Source organism: Musa acuminata, chromosome BXJ1-7 (genome assembly GCF_036884655.1).
Source record: "Musa acuminata AAA Group cultivar baxijiao chromosome BXJ1-7, Cavendish_Baxijiao_AAA, whole genome shotgun sequence".
Taxonomy (NCBI): domain Eukaryota; kingdom Viridiplantae; phylum Streptophyta; class Magnoliopsida; order Zingiberales; family Musaceae; genus Musa; species Musa acuminata.
Genome location: NC_088333.1, coordinates 39,598,811 through 39,622,551, shown reverse-complemented (window position 1 = coordinate 39,622,551; position 23,741 = coordinate 39,598,811). Strand labels below are relative to the sequence as shown.

Here is a 23,741-nt window from a genome sequence, read left to right as displayed (position 1 = left end):
CTTATTCGAAATTGGTTCTTTACTACTCAGACTATGACAATTCAATCTTTTTGGTTAATTATTTTATGTTCAAGATGAGTTTTTTCTGCTCAAATATTATACCTTTGCAGACACATTTTGTATTTTGGGCTCTTGCCATCTTCCAGTTTTATCTGATGATTCTACAAGAAGTTATTCTAATAGTTCATCCTGTTTAACCTCACTATTTCTGTGTTCTTAGTTACTTCACAAAGCTTCAGTTAGATTGATCATATTGTAGTCAAAAGACATTAGAAATCTTGCCAGTTGACATCTAGAGATCTTTCAACACAAAAGCACATACATAAACACAGAGGAGATGACAACAGCTAAACTTTGGATCTGTCACCAATGTGGCCATGCTTTGGCTGTTACAACAATATCATATTCTTCAAGAATGAACTTTGGATTAGGGTAGAGACCAACAGAGTCTCTCTCCCAATAAGTAAAGCAAATATGGATAATACCACAACTAATTCCCTACTGATTTCAGTCCTAACACAAGACTTGTTCTCGGAATCCATATGTAGAATACAACATGCCCTCCCAGCCGCATGCCACTTTACAAAGTCGAAGGAGGAAATAAATTGCTGAGATATCCATTGGGCAAGGTGGAAGATGTTTGATGCCAAGGGCAACTGTGAGGTGGATGAACTATATGAAGACTTTAAATGGGGTACTTGTCCTATTTGATACATCGAACCGAGAGAATCGCCTTGATCTGTGTACTTTGAGTCGAATTGCTGGCACCTTTCTGGCCACTGCCTGCCAAATCATTTGTACTGCATCATCTTTCTTAGATGGGTACTGGAATTCATAGTAGCCTTCGACCTCCTTCAACCTCTGCCACATCTGGGTCCAGTCCTCTCGGCTTATACCTCTGATCAATTTAATCAGAAAGCCTTTCTTAACAGCATCAGATGTACGCACAAAGACGCAAAACTTGGAATAGTCAAGGATATCTTCATATGGGAGCTCGATGTCATCGCTGATGATGACCGGGACGCAGTGGCTAGCTATGGCATCAAAGAGTCGATTAGAAGATGGGGTGTCACCGGCAATATTTAGACAGAATTTTGATGCATGCATCCCACGAGTGGCTTCACTGATTCCATTCCCACCAATGCTTCCGAATGAAAAATGCACATCTTTCTCATCTCTCAGAAGATAAAATAGCTCTTGCCGAATTGATCCTCCCTGAACACCGAGTCATCAGAAGAAATTATTAGCTTATCTTGTGAACTACACCAAAAGAAGCAATCAGGTCGAATGATATACTGTTTTCACAATCTTACAGTTCTACTTCTTAAGAGTACACTCATGATGTTTGTAAAATTTTTGGTTCGAAATGATTTAGAGATAATTAGAAGTTAGAACAACATGTGGAGAATGCTAAAGTGAAATACATTCTCAAAATATCAATTCAGTATCATCAATGTTTAAAAATTATACTTAAAGCAACGAAATAGATCAGGAATGAGTTAAAGAACGATTTTCTCAAGTCATCACTCACAAACTAAAATTACAGGCATGTCCTTGAGATATTATTGGAAATGAACCCTGTGGTGTTATTTGGCAATGCAAAGCCTAATAATTGGAAACAAGAAAAAAAATGCCCAAGTTTAAGCCAAAGTATGTACCACAAGTCAAGGTGATGGACTAATTATAGAGTGAAATCGATCAAAAGTAAGATCTGCCTCTAGCTATACTTCTTATATACGGACAATAACCATTTTAACTGTCTACTTAGCTTTGTCATAACAAAATAATCATGCGAGAGGAGACAACTATGGTGACCATTGGTTCCACCTAGAAGCTTGGCCAGTAAACTGAATTGTATTTCCTCATTAAACCCAATGCTGCATGTAGCTTCACAGAGTTACACACACTGTTCACAATGACCTAAAACCTACAAAGCAATTCAATTTAGAGTCCTCATGCAAGATTATTCCTAGGAATTGTTGCAGAATCAAATCTGTTTATAATAGCCTAATGTACATAAAGGGTAACGACAAACCTTCAAACTTTCAAAATCAACTTTTTGTGTTCCAAAATATATAGCCAACCTATCATCTAATATAGTCTTCAAGAGATGAGCTATGGGAACAAGAATGAATTGCTTTTCAAATGCAACTCTTTTCCCTCATTCTGTTTAAGATTTTTCTTATGTAACCCTTGCTCTAATTCTACAATTCATGATAGTTATAGATTTATTAGGATCTACAAACACCGAAAAAGATCAAGCACCCTTGTGAGCAACTATTTGGGCTTATTAAATTATGCTACAGATAAGCATGGTGACAATTTCCAAAAATGTAGATATACATGTCCATTAGGTCATCTTGATACCTTGGTGTGCCAATAAGCAACTAAATACATTTTTTAAGATGCCACCAACTTTTCTGGGATCATGAGCAATTATGTTTATCCTTGAACATAAAAAGGGTGCAGTTTATATAGGTGTTGACCAAAACCAGAATGAAGAATCCAACAGTAGGTAATACATTTCCTAGGTGACTTGAGAAAGTCTACAGCTGCTAAAGATCATTCATGCAATATGATAGGCTTTACCAAACTACTCCAGACTACCATAAAGTTGCCCATCGCTAAAAGTAGGAACATAGCTTATATTCCTCAGGTCATCTCAAAAACATGATCCTAAATTGCACTAGATACAGGCATGTGGAAATCCAGTTTTGCACAGGTATGCTTCCAGTATTGTTAAAGAGGCCAACTTGGTGCTTAGTTGGGCCCTAGTAATTTACCCTTCATTTTAATATGGTGTATTTCTAAAAGTTATTTTTTCCGAGCATTTTGAGGTAAGGATTTTGGTCTTAGATTGAAGGTAGATTAGGCACAATAACTTCATGCTCAGTGGTGTAACTCATGACAACAGATATTGTTGTCAAAGGTGCTGCCAGATGAGGACACCTAGGACTGGGCTACCTAATCCAAACCTTACTTTGATGGACTAACCAAAAATTATTAATTTCAACAAATTTTGGCCTATAAATGAAGACCAAATGCAGGATACCTGGTTAAAAGAAATTTATCTGTCATTTTTTATCCTTTAGTCTCATACAATCATACCGAATTTCAACTCCCTTCTTGCTAGCCTTTAGGATTGTAGGCTTCCAACTACATTCTTCTCTATGATCCATTAGGAACAATGAATCAATGTTAGAGACAAAAGATCAAACTGAAAACTAGCAAGAATTTTGAGCCTACATTAGTTTGATGGAGTAAATATACAACAACTGGTTTTGTATTAACTTACTGATCAACTTAAAGAAAGTTAATCTTTATAATATAATGCATTACACCAACAAGAAAGCTGATTTCAACACAGACTAATGTGATGATTTACTAGTTAGGAAAGACATGACATTTCAACTTAATCCTAAATAATGTGGCTAATTCAATGAATCAACAAGTGGAATCATGGGAATAACTATGTCCTGGATGAGCAGAAAATCAGCTGAATTTAATGATCATAAGTAAAGCTTTTACATGGAATTTAATGATGAGCTACACAACACAAACAAGGATCTACAAGGCATTTGACTACATCTTTTTTGAGAAGACATTCTTTATGTTTGATCCCCACACCACAGCTTTTGTAATTGCAGATGCAGATTATCTCTTTCTCCCTCTCTCTCTCTCTCTCTCGCTCTCAGCAAATATTTTGTTCATTTGAATTAAGCGTGTCGATATATGGTTTGTTTGCTATGAACATTCCATGCTCATTTACTTTCCCTATTTAGGCTCACATAGTTGCTCTAGATAAAATCATCGATGATAAATTTTAGAATATTCTTCTCACTGGATTGTTTATGTATGGCAAACATATTATATGAAATATATTATCTTTTCATCCCCTCTATTGTTCTGCACATGTAAGAAGATCATTGCTCTTGTCCTCTATGCTGTTCATCTGGATTTAGGCAAGTAAACTGACTCTGACTTAGAAAAAAGGAATTCGGAATTGGTTTCTAGTTAACAACACCTTTGATGTGCTGCACCGTTGACCACTTCTCACACTAGTTCAAAACCCAAAGGAGACACTTGACCAAACTTAGCATCTACAAACCTTTTGTTATGGATTAGTCCAATGGCAAATCATAAGATATGCCAGTTGAAATGATGCATCAACTACTAGTAGTAGGCACGCTTCTGATAAACTTCAAGAAACAAATGATATGCTAGGAAAGAAATTACAATAGAGTAATGTCAACAGCAAAGCACTTACATCTTTCCTGTAGATAGCTCCTTGAAAATACAATAAAGTAGGGCGATCATCAAAGCCAGACGAGTCGTTCACAAAGGTCGTGATCAAATGCTTGTAGGGAGCAATTATGTCTTTCTCCACATTGGCTACATGGGGAAAGTAGCGCCCGAAATCTGCAAGAATGAACATGCATGGCCACAACTTTGTCCGAGCATCTAACATGCTGTTTGGATGGTGTGCCATTATGATGTGATCTCGCCCCCCTGACCTTTTCCACTCGTTTTGAGCTGTTAAAAACTGCACCAACTTCTTCTGCAACAACTTGTTTGTGCTGACTGTTTGAGGTGGAATTATCTTCGAATGCCGATTGTAGCTCAAAGACGAAAAGAAAGGGACAAACACAACATCAGCTTCACGAGAATCCTCAACCCTGACAGCACTGCAAGGGCCTCTCCGATCGGAGAATTTTGAAGACAAAAGATCCAGCGTCAGCCAGTACTCAATGCTGTGCTGAAGATTCAACCCACCAGGATAGTCTGGGATCTTGGTCCGTATGTCCGGCCACACACTATTGCCATCGTCATTCCAGCTCATGAGACCAAAGTGAAACTCAGGAGGCAAATCATACATGAAAACCTTCAAGACCGCCTTGCTCGGGTCACATCGCTCAAGCTCTTCATCGGCTGGTCCATTCTGATCCAAGAAAGTCGAGTCCGTGGACAACGGGGGCTCGTCCTCATGGTCCCTTGCAGGGGTGCTCTGGCTCTCGATCATGGAAAAGATCTTCTCTTTCGGCAAAACATGGTTGACGAGGGGCTTGCCAGCGTAACCCCAGAAGAGGAGATAGGGCAGAACCAGGATAGTGGCGAGGGAGAGACAGAACAAGAAGGGTTTCCGGCATACAGGCCAATATGGTTGCATGCTTTTGCTGGCCATTAAGTACTTATTTACCTCACAGGAAAAATACCTAATTTAGCACCATCCGGCTTTTATCCACACAAGGACGAAGAACAGCGGCCAAAACCAATCAAGAAACAGAATCAAACTAATGGAATTCCGGGACTAAAGATCAAGGAAAAGCTGGTTAGAGCGCAGCTACCACCAGTAAATTCCCAAAATGTTGACAGTTCCACTCCGTAAACAAAGAAACATGCGCGTAAACCAAATGAATTCGGGAAAATTTTGGGAACAAAATCTACAAGAAAACATCATCAATCAATCATGTTCCAAACCAAAAGGCAGCCCCCAAAACCCCTACCCAGAACCAAACCGCCCCGCTTCAGCGCCCAATCAAGACGAGCATAAAGGCGCCATTTTGATGATCGAATTTGAACCAAAGAACCCTAAAAACAGCAACCCATATCCAAATCAACAGAAAAAGTGGGAACTTGGTTCAAAGAAAGGGGAAAAGACTTGTGTCTCATGTCGACGGTGAATGTGAGGACGGAAAGGAAGGCATCACCATCAAAATCGATTCTTGAAGCTGCTCTTCGTGCGGTGAGCAACTCGGATGGTTCCCTCTCGCTCGATTGGCGGAGATTTCGGACCTCTCTGTGGATGCGGGCTCTTCCGTCTCCACCACACGGCCATTCGACGTTTCGTAACAGAGGAAGAGAGAACATAAACAACACTACTTTGCGACCATTTATATATATATATATATATATATCGATTCTTTTTATTTATTTATTTATTTATGAGGAGATGGAATAGAACTAAGTTCAAAGTTTCTTTTATTATATAGAAAGATATAAATTGTTATATATCATCTCTCAATTCAACGGATTGAATCAATTAAACAAATAAAAATAAAATCTAAACAAGAAAAAATAAAAAATCATTTGATGCATTATGTATTCATATTCGTATCAAATCAATAGATTTTAATGAAAAAAATTAAATAAATAAAATATGATAAAAATCTCTAAACATTATATATATATATGTATATATATATATATATATATATATATATATATATATATATGTCTTCCATCTATGTAATGGAAGCAAATTTCCAAGAATAATCTAAAATATAAATGAACGAGTAGTTGATCAGTTGATGACAATATTTAAGGTAAATATATAATAGCTGAGATTATATGAAGCCTCGATAGATACGAAAATGAGAGATAATCTATTAATGGATTAATTATAAATTAACTCTTATAAGTAGTTATTTTTAGTATTTTAATCTTTATATTTTTAAAAATTATATTGAGATTTATGTACTGAAACATTTAATCCGTTGTTTTAATAAAATATTTTTTTAATCTTATAAAATTATTTTTTAAATTTTATATTAAATTATTAATATTTTGTTTTCGTAAATATATGGATCCCAATATAATTTTAGTTTTAAAAGTATAGGAATAGAAATATTAAGAATAACTAATTATAAAGAATAATATATCATTAGCCTCCTATTAATACATAATGTTAAGCGAAGATTAATTAATTAGAGATAATACAATCAAATAAATATAATCTGATACAAGTAGAGATATTATTTGAAATAAATATCAAAGGTGGGAAAAGATTTATATAAGGTAATCGAATAGAGATTTGAATTAAGCCGTCTTAAGTTATTTATTTTAGAAAAAAATATGAAAATATTGCCACATGTTCATACAACAAATGCTTGCGCCCATTTCAGAAGTGGCAGTGATCCTAATAACTTTTCTAATCAAATTAAAACAGTAAAATAATATAGGTCAAATTCAAAAAATAAAAATAAGTTTTTTTATTTTTTCTTAGCTTAGTGTTTTTTATTTTCTGAAATATGAGATTACCCATGGGTTGTGTGTAGTTGTTGGTCCTCATTTGTCGTACCCTTGTCTCATCGTGTCTCGGTTCTTTGTTTATTTTTACTTTTATCATATCGATCCTCATTTTTATTCGTCTTTAAAATAAAATGATAATATCTTGCTCTCCTCTCTCAATTCTATTATAAATTCTAATCGTAAATATAATTATAGAATCTTCGCTTACTACAAACATGAGCATCATATTAGATCGACTCGTACATCGATCATATTCTTATGAGATTATATATCTCGATTATTTTGACATTAATGATACACGAGAGACATCGACAATCGGACGAGGATGTAAATATCGAGAGGGTGATAGCAATAATAATAAAAAAAAAATGATAGATGGGATAAAAGTCAGCAGTATTTAAAAAAATAAAAATATTTTATAAAAAAAAATATTGGTGAGAAAAAGTGAAAATTTAAGTTTTTTTTAAATTATTCAATAGTATAAAACAGTACAGCAAAAACTTCATCAGATCACAATAACAAATGGAGAGAAGAGAGGGAGACAGTAACAGTGCTTTTCACCGTTCATGCGCTGCATTACATATCCTCCTCCCCAGAATCCCATGCCGTGCCGACCCAGTTCATCCTGCTGCTCCAATCTTCTCGTCTTCCTGCAGCTCTCGGGTAGTCCCAAGAGCACTCGAGCACTGGTCCTTTCATTTCCATTGCGTTCTCAGCATAAAGAGACATCAAAGGTGGAACAAGATCCTCCCAAGATTGACCTGCGTCCAGTTGAAACATGCCAAGTGGTCAAACGCATTAAACACCTCCTCTCCTCCCCGACGCGCGCCAGAAGACGGACATCCGGCATCTCGTGCAGTGTGCTGCGTCTCAGAGCGCACATGCCTTCCCTGACCTTTTTCGCCTCTTTTTGCCGCACCATTTGACCACCTTTCCGAGCCCAAAAAGAAGGTAAAGAGGGGGGAGCCCTTCTTATATGGATGCATTGGGAGCTCCTCCTGCTCTCCTTACAATATTCACCTAGCGCATCTCCTCCTGCCTCCATGCTCTGCTCTCCAATGGCCAAGTTGCTTCCGTTGATGATGCTTTTGCTTCTTATCTTAGTCTCTTTGGTCTCATGCGAGGTAAGGCTAGCTGATGCAGCATGATGCCATGCATCTAGGCAATGCAACACACTTGTATTCACCACTCAACCTTTCGTGCAGATTGTCCGTGAGGAGGTGCAAGATGATGATCTGTTTCTGAACGCCCAAAAGGTTAGGCTCTCTGCACATGACACTTAGATCATCTTGTTGGGTTCAATTAGCTTTAACTTGGGATTGCTTTGGATGTGATGCAGAGACAATATGGATCTGGGAGCCTTAAAAGCTACCGTAAGGTTTTGTTTACATGTTGATCGATTTCCATTTCCTCTAGTCTTTGGTGAACCTTTCCATGTACAGAGTGCCCTGGTGAGTGCACAAGGCGGTGCTCCCGGACGCAGTACCACAAGCCATGCATGTTCTTCTGCCAGAAGTGCTGCAGAAAATGCCTGTGCGTCCCTCCAGGTTTCTACGGGAACAAGCAGGTCTGCTCTTGCTACAACAACTGGAAGACCAAGAGGGGTGGGCCAAAGTGCCCTTAAATTGATCTATCACCTACTTGTTTCTTGATCTACTGGTTTCTGTGGCTGTATCAGTTAGTATATGAGCAGGTCACATTTTGTGAGTAGAGCTACTGGTGGGCATTCTAGGGTTGTTTACGTGAGTGTCTGTAGTAGGCTGGTCATATTATAGTCTTGAACCAGTGTGAGTTTGATGTTTTAGTGGAACTATATGGTTTGAGATTCTTCTTTCTTTTGGTGTTCCTGATCTGGTTTTGTTTACTTGGCTGCACACCAGAAATTTAATGCTAGTCAATGGCTCCAATGTAATCAATAGAACATATAGATACTAGTCATGGTGGCCCAGTAAATGCTGCAGTTCTTCTCTGCCTCCTGCTTCTTGTAATTTCACCCCCTTTTATGTTTGAATTTGTTTAGCTCTCATGAAACAGATGTTTAGCTTGTTCTTCCTTCAGTTTTGATCAGGACAGGCCAAAACTGGTCATTTTGATGGAGCTGCAACTAGTTACTTTACATCTTTTACCCCATTGCAAGCTTAACTCTAGTTCTCAATAGAACTGCTGACACCACCATTCTTTCTTACCCTGATGGTGTTAAAACTTGGTACTTGTTAATTGCTTTCACTTGTTTGAATGCAGTACAAGGCCTTATAATGGAAGGCTGATGTAATTTGCCAACCATTGGTAGAGGTCTGGATGTATTGAGACTCTTGTTGATATGGGCAACTGTTACCAACTCAATGGAATGCATGCATAAAATAAGCTGTGGCTGGGATTTAGCTCAATGATTGTGCTACCATTAACATTTGGTGTCACCTTTACTGGAAGAGGTCATTGTTTCTGTGGCTAAATGGAAAGGCAACATGCTGATTGAGAAGCTTGCAACTATCATACAGATGCAAGAGAAATTACAGGTCACATCTAGAGGATCATGAAAGCAAAATATTCTGCTGCAGTCTTGATGTGTTATCTAGGTCTCCAGTTCATGTTATAAATATGGAGAATGGTGCAGAACTAGAAAATGGCTGGTAAATCAAACATTCAAACTGGACTTCTCAAAAGATCTGTGGATGTGGAATTGAATATACATGTCTGCAGTGTGTCATATCTGCAACCTCATGTTCTTGAGAAGCCCATTAGCTCAGTAGCTTCTAGCACTTGAATGTGTCATATCTGCATTGGCTCTCATACATGTGAGATCATACATATTAGACAGAGTGCCTTGACAAGGATTTGATGACTCAGAAACAGTCTCAAGAAATATCAGCATCCAAGACATCAATGTTCAATTTTCTTCTTTCATTCTCCACTCAATTTGGTAGTACTGTTGTGATCTATGTGAACTGGTAGTGTCTCTTTCATGGAATTCAATTGCACATGCTTAATCAAAGATGGCTGACACAGAAGTATGAGTATGGTATGTGCAACCAGTAAGATTTTGTTTTAGAATGTTTTATGTCATCTTCAATCAGTTTTAGCTGATTGAAGTGTTCTGAGAAAAATCAAGATGAAACAACAGGTGCTTTTTATTTGTTGGCTTAAGCAAAAGAAATCACCAGTATAAAAAGGGTTCCAGCAAGGAATGAAGATGGTGGCCTCACATGCAGAGTGCTCTGTCAGGGTTGCTGTGATTCAAGCTGTCATCTTAAATTTCTCAACACCAGTTTCTTTCTTCTTTCCTTTTTTAAGGCTCAATCATATCAAGTTTGCTCGATGAATGGGAACCACTGCAGTGCATTGAGAAAATGACACATGTTGATGCATCTGAGTTCAGTCTTCATATTATATCTGAGATCATACAGAAAATTCATTCACTATGTTACATTTGAGGCAAGAACCAAAGCTGCACATTAGCTTAGCACATACACCAAGTAGAAAACACTTTTTGACCCTCATTAATGTATTTTGTATCAGTTGCATGACCAGTGGATTGTCAGATGAAGGCATGGCTGATGGAATCAATATACCCCACTGAGAGATCTACCTGCCTTGCAGCTTCATCAAGAAGCCAATTCTCCAGCGCTGCCAAGGGAGGGTTTTGAGTGTCGAATCTTTTCTTTCCGTCAGCACAAGCTGGGGTAGACTGAGACCCATAAAATGAGGCTTCTGCTGATGGTTCCTCCCAAGCAGGGAGCAGCTGTTTAAGCTCTTCGTTGAAGAGAGGATGACAGCTGTCCTGATCAACCTTCATTTGGATCCCATGGCACGTTAGATCTTGATCTGGAGCAGTAGGTTTAGCCTTTGGAGAGCACCTCGTCCATCCTTGGAGAAGCCTCGAGATGTTGTGTGTGCTCGAAGCATATGATGAGGAGCTTAGATCGGATGAAGGGAGATTAGAGTGATAAGAATTCCCACTTGCATTGTTGTTGTGGCATCTTGATATCATGATCTCAGGGCATCCGTTGTTTGAATCAGACGAAGTGGTGCAGCCAGTGGTTGCGACTTGATGCTTCTCGATCTTCTTCTTCAGGTGGGTGTTCCAGTAGTTCTTGATGTCATTATCTGTTCTCTGAGGAAGGTAAGAAGCTATGGCTGCCCACCTGCAGTAAGAGTCATCACAAGGATCAACCCGGAGCTGCAAACTATGTCACCATGATCGATGGAGATGATTGATGTAGATCTACTTGTTGCCTAACAAAGATTGGAGATGAACGATCAATCCCTCTTCGCTCTTAGTGAAGTTGCCACGCTTGATTCCTGGTCTGAGGTAGTTGGTCCATCTTAATCTGCAGCTCTTACTGCATCTCATCAAACCTAGAATTCAAGAGCAGAAATGGAGTCCATCAAACATAGCATTTGGCAGCCGAAGGAAGAAAACCAAAGATACAGAGGGGCACTTTTCACCGGTGTTAGCAGGCACTGATCTCCAATTCCCAGGACCATGCTTCTGTATGTAGGATACCAGTATGGTGTCTTCTTCCTGCGTCCATGGACCTCTCTTGATGCCAACCTTATCACAGCATTGAGACCTGCCCATCCTCCTCCTTGTCTTCTTCTGTGTGCAATGGAACATGTGAGTGTTTATATAGGATGACTTGTGGAGGAGGATCAGCCATCATTTACATATCCTATCTACCTCTCTGACTCATTTACTTGTGCTGCTTTTTTTGTCTTTTTGCCTTGAACAAAGTCAGCTGGGTTTTTCCCTTTCTTTCATTTCAGTTGTGTGCTTCCACTGTCACATGAATCAGCAAATTATCTTCTTCATCTTTCCAGTTGTGGGTTGAGAGAGAACCTCCCAATTAATGCATGGAAATTAATTGAGGTCCCCTTTCCATGATACTGATCATCTACCTGAAGGGGGCGGTTTTCTTTTCTATTAACAGCAATCTTGGTTTGACCACCATAGGTGTTCTTGTCGTGGTAAGCTTATTTCCTCATCACAATAACTCATGCAGACTCTTTAGGGTCATGACGCCAATCGACATTCTGCAGAGACACGAGAGACACTGCCACAACCACCATATGGTTGCTTATGTATACACAATTATTTCGATATGGCTTTAAATCAGACGAGTCTGAATCAAATCGATCGAATTAAACGTTATTTATGTTTTGAAAATGGATCAGACCTAATATGTGTCAATTGATTGATGAGTGACCGACACCACGATAATAGCTTTCTCACAACATTATTGGAAGAGAGCAATCATAATATCTTGTTCACACAGAGAGAGAGAAAGAGTCAGAGAGTATACGTGGGAGGATTTGGGAAGGGGGTCCGTGGTGGCTTCTCGCTAATTTGCACTGTGATAAGAATGAATGAGGTCTCGTGACCACCGCATTCAATAAGGAAAGCTACGGATCACCGCAACGTGTCTGTCACCTCTTGGATGGCAACTTCCACGCATTCATAATAATCATCGGCAGAATTAGCGGGTCGGGTTGATCTCAACTTGACCCCTTCTCGTGCCGGATGCAGCCTGTCATGCAGTATATATATTATATACATCTGATGGGTACAACTACAAACAAAACCAATCAAATGCACCAACTTATAAAACATAATACAAGCTGATATAGCCCATAAAGATCACGTAGGCAGTACCTGCTATTGCTGAAGGTGTCACCTGTTCCTTTGAGCAAAAGGTTTGAGCTGCCCAAGACGAACAAGCAGGACATGGGATCCCACAACTAAGTGAAGCTGGACACCAGCCAGAAAAATAAGGTTCCAAATCTCGGCTACGCTTCATTTCTTCTGTCATTTGTCTGTGAAAGAATAATTGTAATTTGCTACAAAGTGAATACTACGTGTACAGGTACTCCCAAGAAATGGAGAGCAAAAAATCATACAGGCATCCGAGTAACTATGTAATGTCCCTTTTCCAGGTCATAAATTGTCTTCAACCTTGGTCTTCGCCAATTCCATACATAAAGCACAGAAAGAGTTACTAATAGAAGAATTGCAAACAATGAAATGAATGTTAATGTATCACTCCCAGCAATGTTTGTGATGGTTTCTGCACCAGACTCGGTTTCCACCACCGTTTGCAGAATGAATGCACCCAGTGTCCAATCGAGAGGACTGCTTCCGGTGGGAACAGCAAACCCTATCCTGCATCCAGCAATTTGGATTTGAGTAGAGGGAAAAGTTTTCTTGGGTGACCACAAAAAGTATGCTGTTAAATGAACTGTTTTAATCAAGATTGGGATAGTTATAGAGCAACACCATATCTTAAAAAGACTTCATGGACGACTCAACAAACTTGTAGCCAGCAATCGATTTGATGTTGACCAACTCCAGTGTGACATTTTATCAAACACCAACTTGTTATGAAAAGCATTGCCAAAAACATGAAATCTATTTGATAGGGTGGCACTAAGCTAATTTTGTCAAATCCATCACATTGCCTTCACACTGGAGTGATATCTATGTTGTGTATAAACCATCTAATGTAGGTAACTAAAAGTAACATGACCACCATTTCTGATAAAGATTTGAGGAACATAAATATATAGAAAGGCCAGTTAAAACAATGAACTTTAGAAAGAAGCACATGTTTATGGCATCCGTGTAACTTCAAAGTTTGAAATCACTATTTCGAAAATCATTTCTCTTTGTTTTCCATGTCAAGTGAACCAACATGCAACTACCTTCACAGCATAGCCACAAAGAGAATTACATGAAAGACCATATACAAAAGCAAATAACTATTGTATGGGGCAAGTACTAGAGATGTTTGTCTTAAGATATCCATAAATCTACCAATGCATTTACTCACGGAAGGAGCTACACTTCGAGCAAATTTTATGTTAATGTATGATCACACACGCACGATTATAATAGAGGATATATTAAACCTTTCAACGGTATTTCTCCTATAGACTCCATAGCACAGGCAAATGCATGCTCCTATAACTTCCAGTTACAAACACTAAATATGATAGCATGGAAGTGGTGTAATATTTACTCATCAATGAACATCGAATGGCTTCTAAAACCAAGAATGTTGCTGGAACTAACAAATCACGTGAATGCATATTCCATCTCAGCATGTACTTATCAGTATCACTGTGATCATGAATAGATTGTTTTGAAGCTTCTTTTACGTGATAAGACAACATCATTTGAACCAAAATGAGACAAAGAAGTTTACCGCTTTTCCTCCATAGGAATTCCAAGACCATCATGTAGTAGCGACACCATAAAAGCAGATGAAAAGCAATATTTTTTCAGGTCCATCTCATCAATGCCAAAGTGTTCCTCTTTTAGACTAACCCAATGATCCTCGCAATAGTGACGTCCAGCAGCTTCTACATCTGATAAAGATGCCTTTGGTGTCATCCCAAACAACTAAAGAAGGCAAATAATTAGAAAACACTGCATATTAATATGCAAGTTTGATTACATAATTATAAAAATAAAAACTAAAAGGTTTAAATTCGATTAGAAAGCATTAAGTAATTTGAAAAGCATCAGCTACATACCTCTGAAATGTAGAAAAATTTCTCAAAAGCAAGTTGTTGTCCTTGCATATCAGCCTTAAATCTTTGTAAAATTTCACCTAGAATGGTGAAAAAGATCTTTCAGTCAAAGATTCAAAAAGCTGATAAAAATTTCATGGTCATAAGATTTGTGAGAAATGAAGCATCCAAGTGTTCAATTTTTGATAAACACAGATAAGAACCACTTCAGGATTATATTCCACAACTTTGGATCTAGCTGTATAGTAGCCATTCAATACTCCACATCAACAATGCAAAATTCTTGCAGTTTTTGCCAAGGTTTTACAAAACAAAAGGAGAAAGGTAACTTGGAGCTTGCCAGCATTTAGGCACAAGGTGGGGGGGGGTTAGTGGAGCCCTAGGGGTCAACAGAATCCAGCCATAGAATTTGCTGGTGGTTCTAGATGCTACTGCTCCTATTTCTCCTATTCCATCTGCATTAGATGATGGAGATTTATCCTTGGCCATTCCATCCTGCTGCCAGTGTACTCTAATTTCCTTAAATTTCCATTTTCTCTATCCTTCTCTTACTAGAGCATCAACAAATTGGATTCAGGCAAAAATGGAATGGAACATATAGTGACTTAAAATTATGTAAAGAAAATCCAATGAAACCAATATGTCAAGCAACTGAACCACTAAAACACCTGATTTTACTTCCACAAACATCCCTGCTTCAAAACCAAGAACCTTTGAGGGATGCTGGGGCTCAGTTTAAGAACCTAAGGACAGCCCTGTTGGGGCTCAGGTTAAGCACCTAAGGACAGTACCTAAGGCATTTTATTGACCCACTTTTCCAAATAAGGAAGATAATGGTATAAACTACTAGATGATGGACACAGTAATTTTAAGGTTCTTAATCAGCACAACAAACTATTCTGTTGCAATGTATTTCCTCCAATGACATAGCAGCACTATCTTGACTTGATTGTACTAGGGTGATCTGAGAAAAAAGATCCAAATCATAATTGATAATTTCTGTAATGCTATAGACAAATTGATTTAATGTCCAGATCCCAAGTTGTGTAACAATAGATTAGGCCACTATTACATGTGAAAATAGGAATATAATGTTTATAGACCACACCTCTATTGAGTACAGAAGCACAATGTAGCCTTAAAATCACAACAGAAGAACTAAAACAAAAATAAAACAAAAGGTCCCAACCATAAGGGTACAATTACAGAAATGATTTCTTGCCCTCAAGCTCTACTGAGGACAATATCATTGGTCAAACTAAAAGCTATCAAATATCTTTCTACTGTTTCTAATAAAGTAATTTTCGGCTCCTCTGCTACTCCTACACACCATTGTTTCTCATAGACTCACCTTGTTAAGCAGTGCAGCTGTAAATCTGTTTCCACTATGTGATCCTCAATCAAATAATACCCCTAATTGTTCACAAATCTAAATATTATTTGTTTTAACTATTTCTAGTACCCCTAACTTTCTGTGTTCATATGATCCAAAAAAAATTTGTGTTGGCTATTAGTTGTCTAATGCAAACCTCCCTTTTACATGACCAAGGACCAGCAGTGGAAAGATGTAATAATAAGCATGACAAGAGAAATCGCCAAAAAAAGAGAAGAAAACTTCAGAAAAAATAACCGAATAATATATAAAATACACAATTGCACATCAGTAATCTACCTTGTTGCAGGAACATATAGGCCTTCGATCTACATGTAGCAAAATTACCCTCTACATCATGTGAGATGTTCTTTTGAAGTGCATTTGATGTTGCAATAGAACTTCGATTGTACCCTTTAGGAATGCATGAAGACCTGATAGGTCCCTCAATATTGCCTGAAGCTGCAGAATAAAGAAGGCTTCAATATAATCATATAATTCTTTGTGCCCTCTACAAAGAAAACAGACTGACGTGCAAAGCTTGAGTTGCAGATAAATCATAGGTGTGTAGTGTTTGTTCAAAATTTTCAAATCTTTATGAAAAACTGAGCAATAACAGCTAGATCAGCATTGCAGATGCTCTTGCTAGTGATTTTTGGTTCCTCACATATTTCTGGTGTTCAACCAAAAATGCCCTTAAGAACGAGACTTTGGGTGCTTTCCTGATGGCCTTTGGTAATAGAATGTCAGTGCAACTTGAGAATGCACACTAGCTATTTTCTAACACAAGAAATTAGTTGTAAAGAGCCCCAAAAATAATGAAAAAGCTGAAATACATGAGAATTTTGTGTAAAGCCAAATAAGGATAACAATAATGTTCGAGAGAATTTGATGGTTCAAGAAAGGAGGGTGGTGGTAGGAAATGTCTACAACTGAATATTGACTGATAAATGAAGTACATAAAATTGAATACTCAAAATTTAATTATCTAGAATATAAGAGTTGAGCTAAGGGAAATAATGTAGATAACTTGGCAAAAGAAAACTAACATCAGAGAAGAATTTTTATAAGAATTAGTGGCCAAGGATGAGGATTTAAGTACTGAAAACTGTTCCAAGCTAAAATCCACTTACAAACCCCAAAAGACAGATTGTACTTAGGATCTTTACCATGGCATTCTGCCTCTGCCATTTGGAGCTTCAACTACATAATTTTATTGACAATCATAACAACAATGGTTGAAACATAATCGTACTTTACTTGTTGAAAAAGCAGGGATCATAGACAGCTTTACTTAATGGCTCATTATTAGCTTCTGTAATAGGACCATTTGATTTCTGGTAGATGAATATAATAATTTAAGATCTATCGACTTTTTAGTGTCCAACTTGTATAATGACAGAAAGACCTTTGTCTATTGTTTTGCAAGTGTCCTCAATATCATCAGATTAACTATTGAATCAAATGTTACCTATGTTCTATGGTGCTTTTAAATTCAGGTAGACATTTTGCACATACTATTAAGAAAAAAATTCATGACTTAAATAGTTCCATACAAGTAGCAAACACCCTCCATTCCTTTGTCCACACGTGAACCTTGCTCTCAAGTCCCCAGTTTTCACAGCTAAGGCTAGGTCGATGATGATATTATCTTAGGAAGCTCACCTGTTGCCACAATGCTGGAGTTACGTAATTCTGTCAATGATTCCCATGCTAAATCCTGCGCATAGTCAACAATAACAGGCCTTTAGTTCCAACATTATGACATAAATAAAAGAAAGCACAAGAAAACTTCACTATTTAATCAGACAAGGGCCCTGCCATATTTGCTGAATTACTCATCATGATATTACTATGAACAAGTTAACATATAAATGGCATTTCCAGCTTGAATTTTTAACCAAAAAAAGGTACTGATTAAAAAAAGACAAGAAAAAGGTACTTACTTTCAGAAATACAAGAGATTTGCCTTAAAAGAATATAAAGGTACTACAAAAAAAGCACTTGCAGCATACAAATATAAAGTTAATGGTATGATCATAATAATACAACAAATAAAAGATGTTAAATACTAAATTTGATTGCTAGGATTGATTTGATAATCAATAAAATCCATTAGATTAATCATTATCATCATCCTTTTCCCAAAAATATAAGGCCACCACAGAGCATACTTAAAAAAAGAGATTTCCATGGAAGATTTGACAAAATATTATAATAGCTATCAACCTAACAATTGAATGATCAATAGAAGCTAAGTTTGAGTATAAGAAAAATCTGCCTAAAAACCTAAAAGCTTAGTTGGCTGACGAAACAATGTACTTAATGGTTGCATTTAGATTAGTTCGCTAATGGAGCAGTATTCAAACAAAAAATGACACACTTTGCAGAAAGCAATACTCATTTCAACGGCACAAATTAATAAAAACACAGACAAATCGGACGTTCAAGTATCCAGAAAAAGATGAAACTTGAATTCTTCTTGAACAGTTCAACTTTTCACTCTTTGACTAAAATCAAGATATCGTCTTAGTTCTTTATTGTATCATATTTCTGAAGTTCCACACAAGTACTCATTTTGAGGCCTGTCCTTGTAAACCTTTCAAAGTGTCACCCCAGACTCAGCATCCTCACATATGAGCTTCCTCATTTCTTCACTACAGAAACATCGTATCATATTTCTGAAGTCCCACAAGAAAGCATCATACTAATTTTTAATGTATCAGCATACTACCAAACCAAGAAATACATGGTCATTAAGATTTTGACTTGAGTAAAACGTAGGTATTAGAAAACTATATTTCAATTTGCATAACAAAGTTCCACACATCGAGTTTATAAAATTCCTAGAATAAATTATCTAAATCCTCAAACTTGATATTTGTAAGGGATTTTTTTAACTTAACAACAAAAATGAACATTAATCACTGTGGATAAATAAATCACAATGAAACATAAACCAGACAGTCAAATCACAGTTTGACTTGGAAAATAAATCCATGAGTTACCATCATGTGTTACCTGACCAGCTTGGTGAATACTTTTGCTGTAAAGGTTATAAGTAACACCAGGAAGTTTAAGCATCCGAGAGTATTCCAAGGGAGGTGGCTCTTCTGGAACAAATGTAATCTGCACGTGAGAATTACTTTAGTAAGAAAACATGAGTTTTAAGAGAGCATTTTATTGTATATGTCAGAACCTAAAAGAAGTTACAGCCAGTAATATTCTCAAATGCATCATCTATTTTGACATAAACAAGAAGTGGGCCAAACCGCCAAAGATTGAAATATTATGAGGATCCATAAATTGATAACTCACATGCCAAATCTACTGAAGATAATATTATGAATCTTAGTCATTAATATACCAAACCATAATTAACCCCATGGCTGACCAAGTAACCGACTAGTCAACCATTGGCTGGCCCAATAGATGTGATATCCATCCCCCTCATGGGTTGTCAGGATTCAATTTGTCAAATGTGCATAATTGTGCCTAAAGAAAAAGTACCACATTTGAATTCTGTCTTAATATATTCCTCATCCCTTCAATTTCTCCCATCCAAAATTTCTTTTTCTCCCCATAACCGTCAAACTTGGAGATATCAAAGGACGAGCAAGAAGGCAACGCGAAATGACATATACATACTGGTTGCTGGAGAAAATCATCTTCGGAGGTAACCATCACCAAAGAGGAAAACATTCAAGGTACAAGTTGTCCCAGCCAAGAAACCTCCTTCTCCTCTTCCTGTATATTCATGTTCTCTATCTGCCTCAAGATAGAGCTTCATATCCATCCTCACTATTGGTAGCCATGGTTGTTGACATATAATAGATCATGCAATAAAACTTAAATAGGTGAGGGTAGAGAAGAGATGAGTTGATCAGCCTTGAATTTAGAGGTAGATAGTTGGATAATGTAGATAAGGATGGAAAGTCAAAGAATTAGGGATCACCAGACAATGCTAGTGTGGTTATAGCAGCAACAGCTGGTGGTGGTTGACAGCAGAAGCCAACGGTCAATGGTTGCCACAGACTGGCAGCCACCCATAGCCAGGAACAACCGGGTACAACAAAGGCTGCAACCAGACACACCACTAGCTGGTGGCTATAGGTGGATCACTGTCAATGAGCAATCATTAGAGCAGCATCAGCTGACTGCCAGATGAGGCTGGCTGCTGTGACAGGTTGACATGGGATGATCAAATTGTTGATCATTAAAAGCTTACTTTAGCTGTCAGCTCACCCCTAGGTTATCACCAATTTGTAACAGCAGGTCACCAGCCGATTGGTTATTACAGTGGCAGCCGGTGGTGGAATGGGGATTGTGACAGGTTGCAATGGGGGCCATGGCTGCTGCACCATTGGTTAGTCATAGTAGGTGTGTCACGGTCAGTGGGCAGCTGGATGATTGGCTGAGTCACTGGCCATGAACCAAGATATACACTTGGGCTCAAGCCATAAGTGATATGGAACATGTATTTGGGTTACGTCTGACTGATTGGGCAATTTACATGGGTCTAAGTTAAGTGGGCCAAGCCCAAACATATTTGATTTAGGTTCATTTCTAAATCAGGTTAGCTGTAAAGTTCATGATGTATATGTAATTTTTATCAGGGATCCGTTCATAAAATCTAGGGATTGATTTTGAAAACCAGGGACTGTTCTATAAAACCCCATGTATAAGTCTGTAAAGTTTTGTGCACTTGATTGTAACAATAAGGTACTGAACTATAATTTGACAATAACTTTCAATTTTTATCCAATTTGTTGAAATATCTAGCATATTACAGATCCTTCAATTGAAAATACTTTTGGCATCAATTTATTACATGACGTAATAATATACTATTATGTTTATTTGCTCGAAATGTAGATTCAGATTTTTTGGCTACCGTAGAATTTTTATTAAAGCATGATTTCAATATGATAGTTCCCTGTGGCATGATGTATATCAAATTGACAATATATCACATTATGGGACCATTTATTTTATAATATTTGTGGAGGAAAAAAAAAAACCATTTTAACATATTTGGATGGATGTTCTGTAATCCTGAAGAAAAGGTAGACTAAAGCTAGTAAGGTGATTTCCATAAGGAATTAGTGTGTTGCCAAGAATATCAATGGTTCATTAGACAGTTCCCCATATCCACAAGAGAGACATATTTCCTATATGGTAGGTAGGACAACATTCCATCAATAGGTGGAACAATATATTGTGAGATGGAGTGATTCCTGATGTCTATAAGAGAGATCATCTCATCCCAAGAAAATTAAAGAAGCCACATACCTCATGTCCATAAGTAAGATTTCATCATTTTCAGGTGATTGGAGAGGTTCAATGTGTAGCTAGGCCTGTTGATGGGTGTGATTTATTATATACGAGAAGATTCCTTAGTTACGAAGGATAAAATAAACAATTACTTTGAGACGCTTTATTGTGTCTCCCATCTGAAAGTAGGAAATAATCTCCACATTCCTCCTCTATCCCTTTATTCTGATACTAAAAAATTACATCTCCATGCATATTTGTGTGCAACCGTTGGATGGTCATGTGACGAGAGCATATAAATACTTGCATCATTAACATAAGATTTTGGCCAACTGAGAAAGAATGCATAGCAAAACATATGAAAAATATATCATTTTTTAAATCAACAAAATGACAAGTTTAAGAAGGAAAATACTTCACAGGATTAAATTGTATAAACATGATAACCTGAGCAGAAGCCCCACCAAGTTCAATTATCCCCATAGTTTCCTGATGATTCCCTCCTAATGTCCCAAGGACATAGTTGGCAGCTATCCAAGCATAGATACCTTTTTGTTGGCCTGCAGTACAAATTCAAAGTTTTATCTTTTAATTAAAGATCTGTCGAACCAGCATTGCTTGTAAAATGCTTCAAGTTGAATCAAATCTACAAGAGACAAGTAGCAGACTGGATAGGAGCACATCCTACCGAGTTAAACCTAATGAGTTACTTACGAATTCTATAAGTTGAATCAAAGCCTGATGTGTATAGTACAGAAAAGCCCCCCCCAAAAAAAGTTATACAACATGTGCAAACCAACAATTAGAATGAAACATTCTGAGTTACTCATGAATTCTAAAAAATGTTGAAAACAATATCGGGAAGTTCAAAATAATGTCAAATCATCATGCCCCAGATACGCTGATCGGTGATCCATGGATGTGCTACAATGGCAAAGATTACCGATTGTGCGCCATAAGGGTTATATAACTACCAAAATGCTAAAGCACATACAAAATTCTATGATCAATAGTAACAATTGTCCCGCTGATTCACAATATTCTAAGACTAGATGTATACAGAAAGAAATGACATCTATAGTTTGACAGTCGCTATATAAGAATAAAGAGCACAGTTCATCTGTGTAGGCTGCCCTCCTCCTTGTTCTAGTTGGAACATTGTGAAAAGTTGAAGAAAAGAGTGTATTCTTGTGTGACTGTCACGCCATAGTTGTAACGGATAACAAATTGCTAATACAATTGGAATCTATAAAACAATTTGATGCCGTTCCATGGATAAAGTCAACTGAGTGAACATGAAAGGAGAAGCAAAAGCAAACAGACGAACCAGTGATGGTGGAAACCCAATCATCCCTAAACATGAACCCAGACGACCTCAGCACCTGCCTGCAGGATTCCAAGATCGCCGTCCTCACGCGCAACGGACAGCTCCCCAACCCTCCGTTCTCGATCAGCTGCACCTTCGTCGTCCTCCACTCCGCCGTCGGTACCCTCCCCTTGGCAAACTCCAGAAGCTTCAGAATCGACCCACCAGCCTCCTCCGGCGCCGCAGCGAACGCAACCAACCCGGGCTTCACCCGCATCGACACCGACCCCTTGCCATCGAAGCCAACAAAAGGGATCCTCCCCTCATTGAGGAACTCGAAGACGTGGATCCGGGATCCGGATGAGCCGGCGTCGATTACGAGGCCGAAGCCCTTGGGTCGAGGGGCATCGAAGTGGGAGGAGAGGTGAGCGCGGCCGGCGGCAGCAAAGAGGTAGAAGAGGAACGGAAGGATCAGGAGGCCGGCAGAGAGGATCCAGCGACGGTCACCTCCGCCGCAGAGTGGGGTGCGGGGGGCGGGGGGAGGGGGCGCGTAGTACAAGCGAGGGTGGAGCTGGGTCCGGTGCGGGGGGAAGTAGGCACCGGCGGAGGAGGACGAGGAAGCCCGGGATTGGAGGGAGGAGAGATCCATGGAGGACGGGGATCAGAGTGTGGGTGGGATTATTCCGGGTTCCATCTGCTAGGGTTCCCTCTCTTCCTCTTCCTCTTCCTCCTCGCCGATCGATGGAGCCGGTGAAGCAAGACCACAGTTATTAGTTAAGATGGGGTCTAAATATATAGTAATGGAGGCGGACTCGATCCTAAGCTTGGGAGTTCAAGTCGGTGACTTGTTTATGTATGGTCTACAGCGTGGAATTAATAGAATTGTGTGTATTTTTTATATAGACCCTTACAAAGCTCTCAAACTACCAAATTAGTCACAATCTCGATGCATACATGGTATTGTTTATTTAGCATATTAATTAATTAATGACATCAAGATTTGGTTCGAGTTCCAACCCGGTTCGGTTCTGGTTCGAGCCTACTCATATATACACACATTTAAACCTACTAAAGAGGAGATAAAGTGGGAAGTGGCTATGACAAAAACATCAATAACAGCAATTTAGCTAGATGCAAATGGAAAAGGAGGAATTCCAAACATGAGACACTCAAATCCTCAAACACTCAATTCGGAGTTAATGAAAGGTGGAAGCTAAACTTAATATTTCAAAA

At 38.2% G+C, this 23,741-nt stretch overlaps 4 protein-coding genes across 5 annotated transcripts; 1 reads left to right on the top strand and 3 right to left on the bottom strand.

Annotated features, from left to right (window-relative positions):
* Positions 1–338: 338 nt before the first annotated feature.
* On the bottom strand, positions 339–5,866 carry LOC103992483 (probable arabinosyltransferase ARAD1). The gene is made up of 2 exons (XM_009412197.3): positions 4,268–5,866; positions 339–1,215 (listed from the first exon to the last, which is right to left on the bottom strand). Exons 1-2 carry the CDS (start codon positions 5,180–5,182, stop codon positions 673–675), a joined length of 1,458 nt encoding a protein of 485 aa, XP_009410472.2. The 5' UTR covers positions 5,183–5,866; the 3' UTR covers positions 339–672.
* Positions 5,867–7,991: 2,125 nt separating this feature from the next.
* Positions 7,992–8,864, top strand: LOC135680037 (gibberellin-regulated protein 6-like). The gene is made up of 4 exons (XM_065194022.1): positions 7,992–8,153; positions 8,235–8,285; positions 8,369–8,402; positions 8,472–8,864. The coding sequence occupies exons 1-4, from the start codon at positions 8,010–8,012 to the stop codon at positions 8,651–8,653; spliced, it is 411 nt and encodes a 136-aa protein (XP_065050094.1). The 5' UTR covers positions 7,992–8,009; the 3' UTR covers positions 8,654–8,864.
* A 1,526-nt stretch (positions 8,865–10,390) lies between these two features.
* Positions 10,391–11,636, bottom strand: LOC135679330 (transcription factor MYB60-like). Of its 2 annotated transcripts, none has more exons than XM_065192968.1 (3): positions 11,476–11,636; positions 11,256–11,385; positions 10,391–11,171 (listed from the first exon to the last, which is right to left on the bottom strand). In XM_065192968.1, exons 1-3 carry the CDS (start codon positions 11,606–11,608, stop codon positions 10,565–10,567), a joined length of 870 nt encoding a protein of 289 aa, XP_065049040.1. In that variant the 5' UTR covers positions 11,609–11,636; the 3' UTR covers positions 10,391–10,564. The 2 variants fall into 2 exon arrangements, with proteins under 2 accessions (XP_065049040.1, XP_065049041.1); XM_065192969.1 differs by having other exon boundaries at positions 11,268–11,385.
* A 1,159-nt stretch (positions 11,637–12,795) lies between these two features.
* Positions 12,796–23,297, bottom strand: LOC135679329 (probable apyrase 6). Its single transcript, XM_065192967.1, has 8 exons — positions 22,530–23,297; positions 21,650–21,762; positions 18,950–19,057; positions 17,594–17,648; positions 16,229–16,390; positions 14,560–14,636; positions 14,229–14,425; positions 12,796–13,186 (listed from the first exon to the last, which is right to left on the bottom strand). The coding sequence occupies exons 1-8, from the start codon at positions 23,155–23,157 to the stop codon at positions 12,919–12,921; spliced, it is 1,608 nt and encodes a 535-aa protein (XP_065049039.1). The 5' UTR covers positions 23,158–23,297; the 3' UTR covers positions 12,796–12,918.
* Positions 23,298–23,741: the final 444 nt, after the last annotated feature.

Coding starts and splice junctions, on each gene's coding strand:
- LOC103992483 (XM_009412197.3), bottom strand. CDS start 5,182: ATGGCCAGCAAAAGCATGCAACCATATTGGCCTGTATGCCGGAAACCC. Junction 1,216..4,267: donor GAGCTATCTACAGGAAAGAT/GTAAGTGCTTTG, acceptor CTCGGTGTTCAG/GGAGGATCAATTCGGCAAGA.
- LOC135680037 (XM_065194022.1), top strand. CDS start 8,010: ATGCATTGGGAGCTCCTCCTGCTCTCCTTACAATATTCACCTAGCGCA. Junction 8,286..8,368: donor TGTTTCTGAACGCCCAAAAG/GTTAGGCTCTCT, acceptor GATGTGATGCAG/AGACAATATGGATCTGGGAG. Junction 8,403..8,471: donor TGGGAGCCTTAAAAGCTACC/GTAAGGTTTTGT, acceptor TTCCATGTACAG/AGTGCCCTGGTGAGTGCACA.
- LOC135679330 (XM_065192968.1), bottom strand. CDS start 11,608: ATGGGCAGGTCTCAATGCTGTGATAAGGTTGGCATCAAGAGAGGTCCA. Junction 11,386..11,475: donor ATCAGTGCCTGCTAACACCG/GTGAAAAGTGCC, acceptor CTTGAATTCTAG/GTTTGATGAGATGCAGTAAG. Junction 11,172..11,255: donor CAATCTTTGTTAGGCAACAA/GTAGATCTACAT, acceptor CTCTTACTGCAG/GTGGGCAGCCATAGCTTCTT.
- LOC135679329 (XM_065192967.1), bottom strand. CDS start 23,157: ATGGATCTCTCCTCCCTCCAATCCCGGGCTTCCTCGTCCTCCTCCGCC. Junction 19,058..21,649: donor TTGGTGGGGCTTCTGCTCAG/GTTATCATGTTT, acceptor TCTCACGTGCAG/ATTACATTTGTTCCAGAAGA. Junction 16,391..17,593: donor CTCCAGCATTGTGGCAACAG/GTGAGCTTCCTA, acceptor TTTATTCTGCAG/CTTCAGGCAATATTGAGGGA.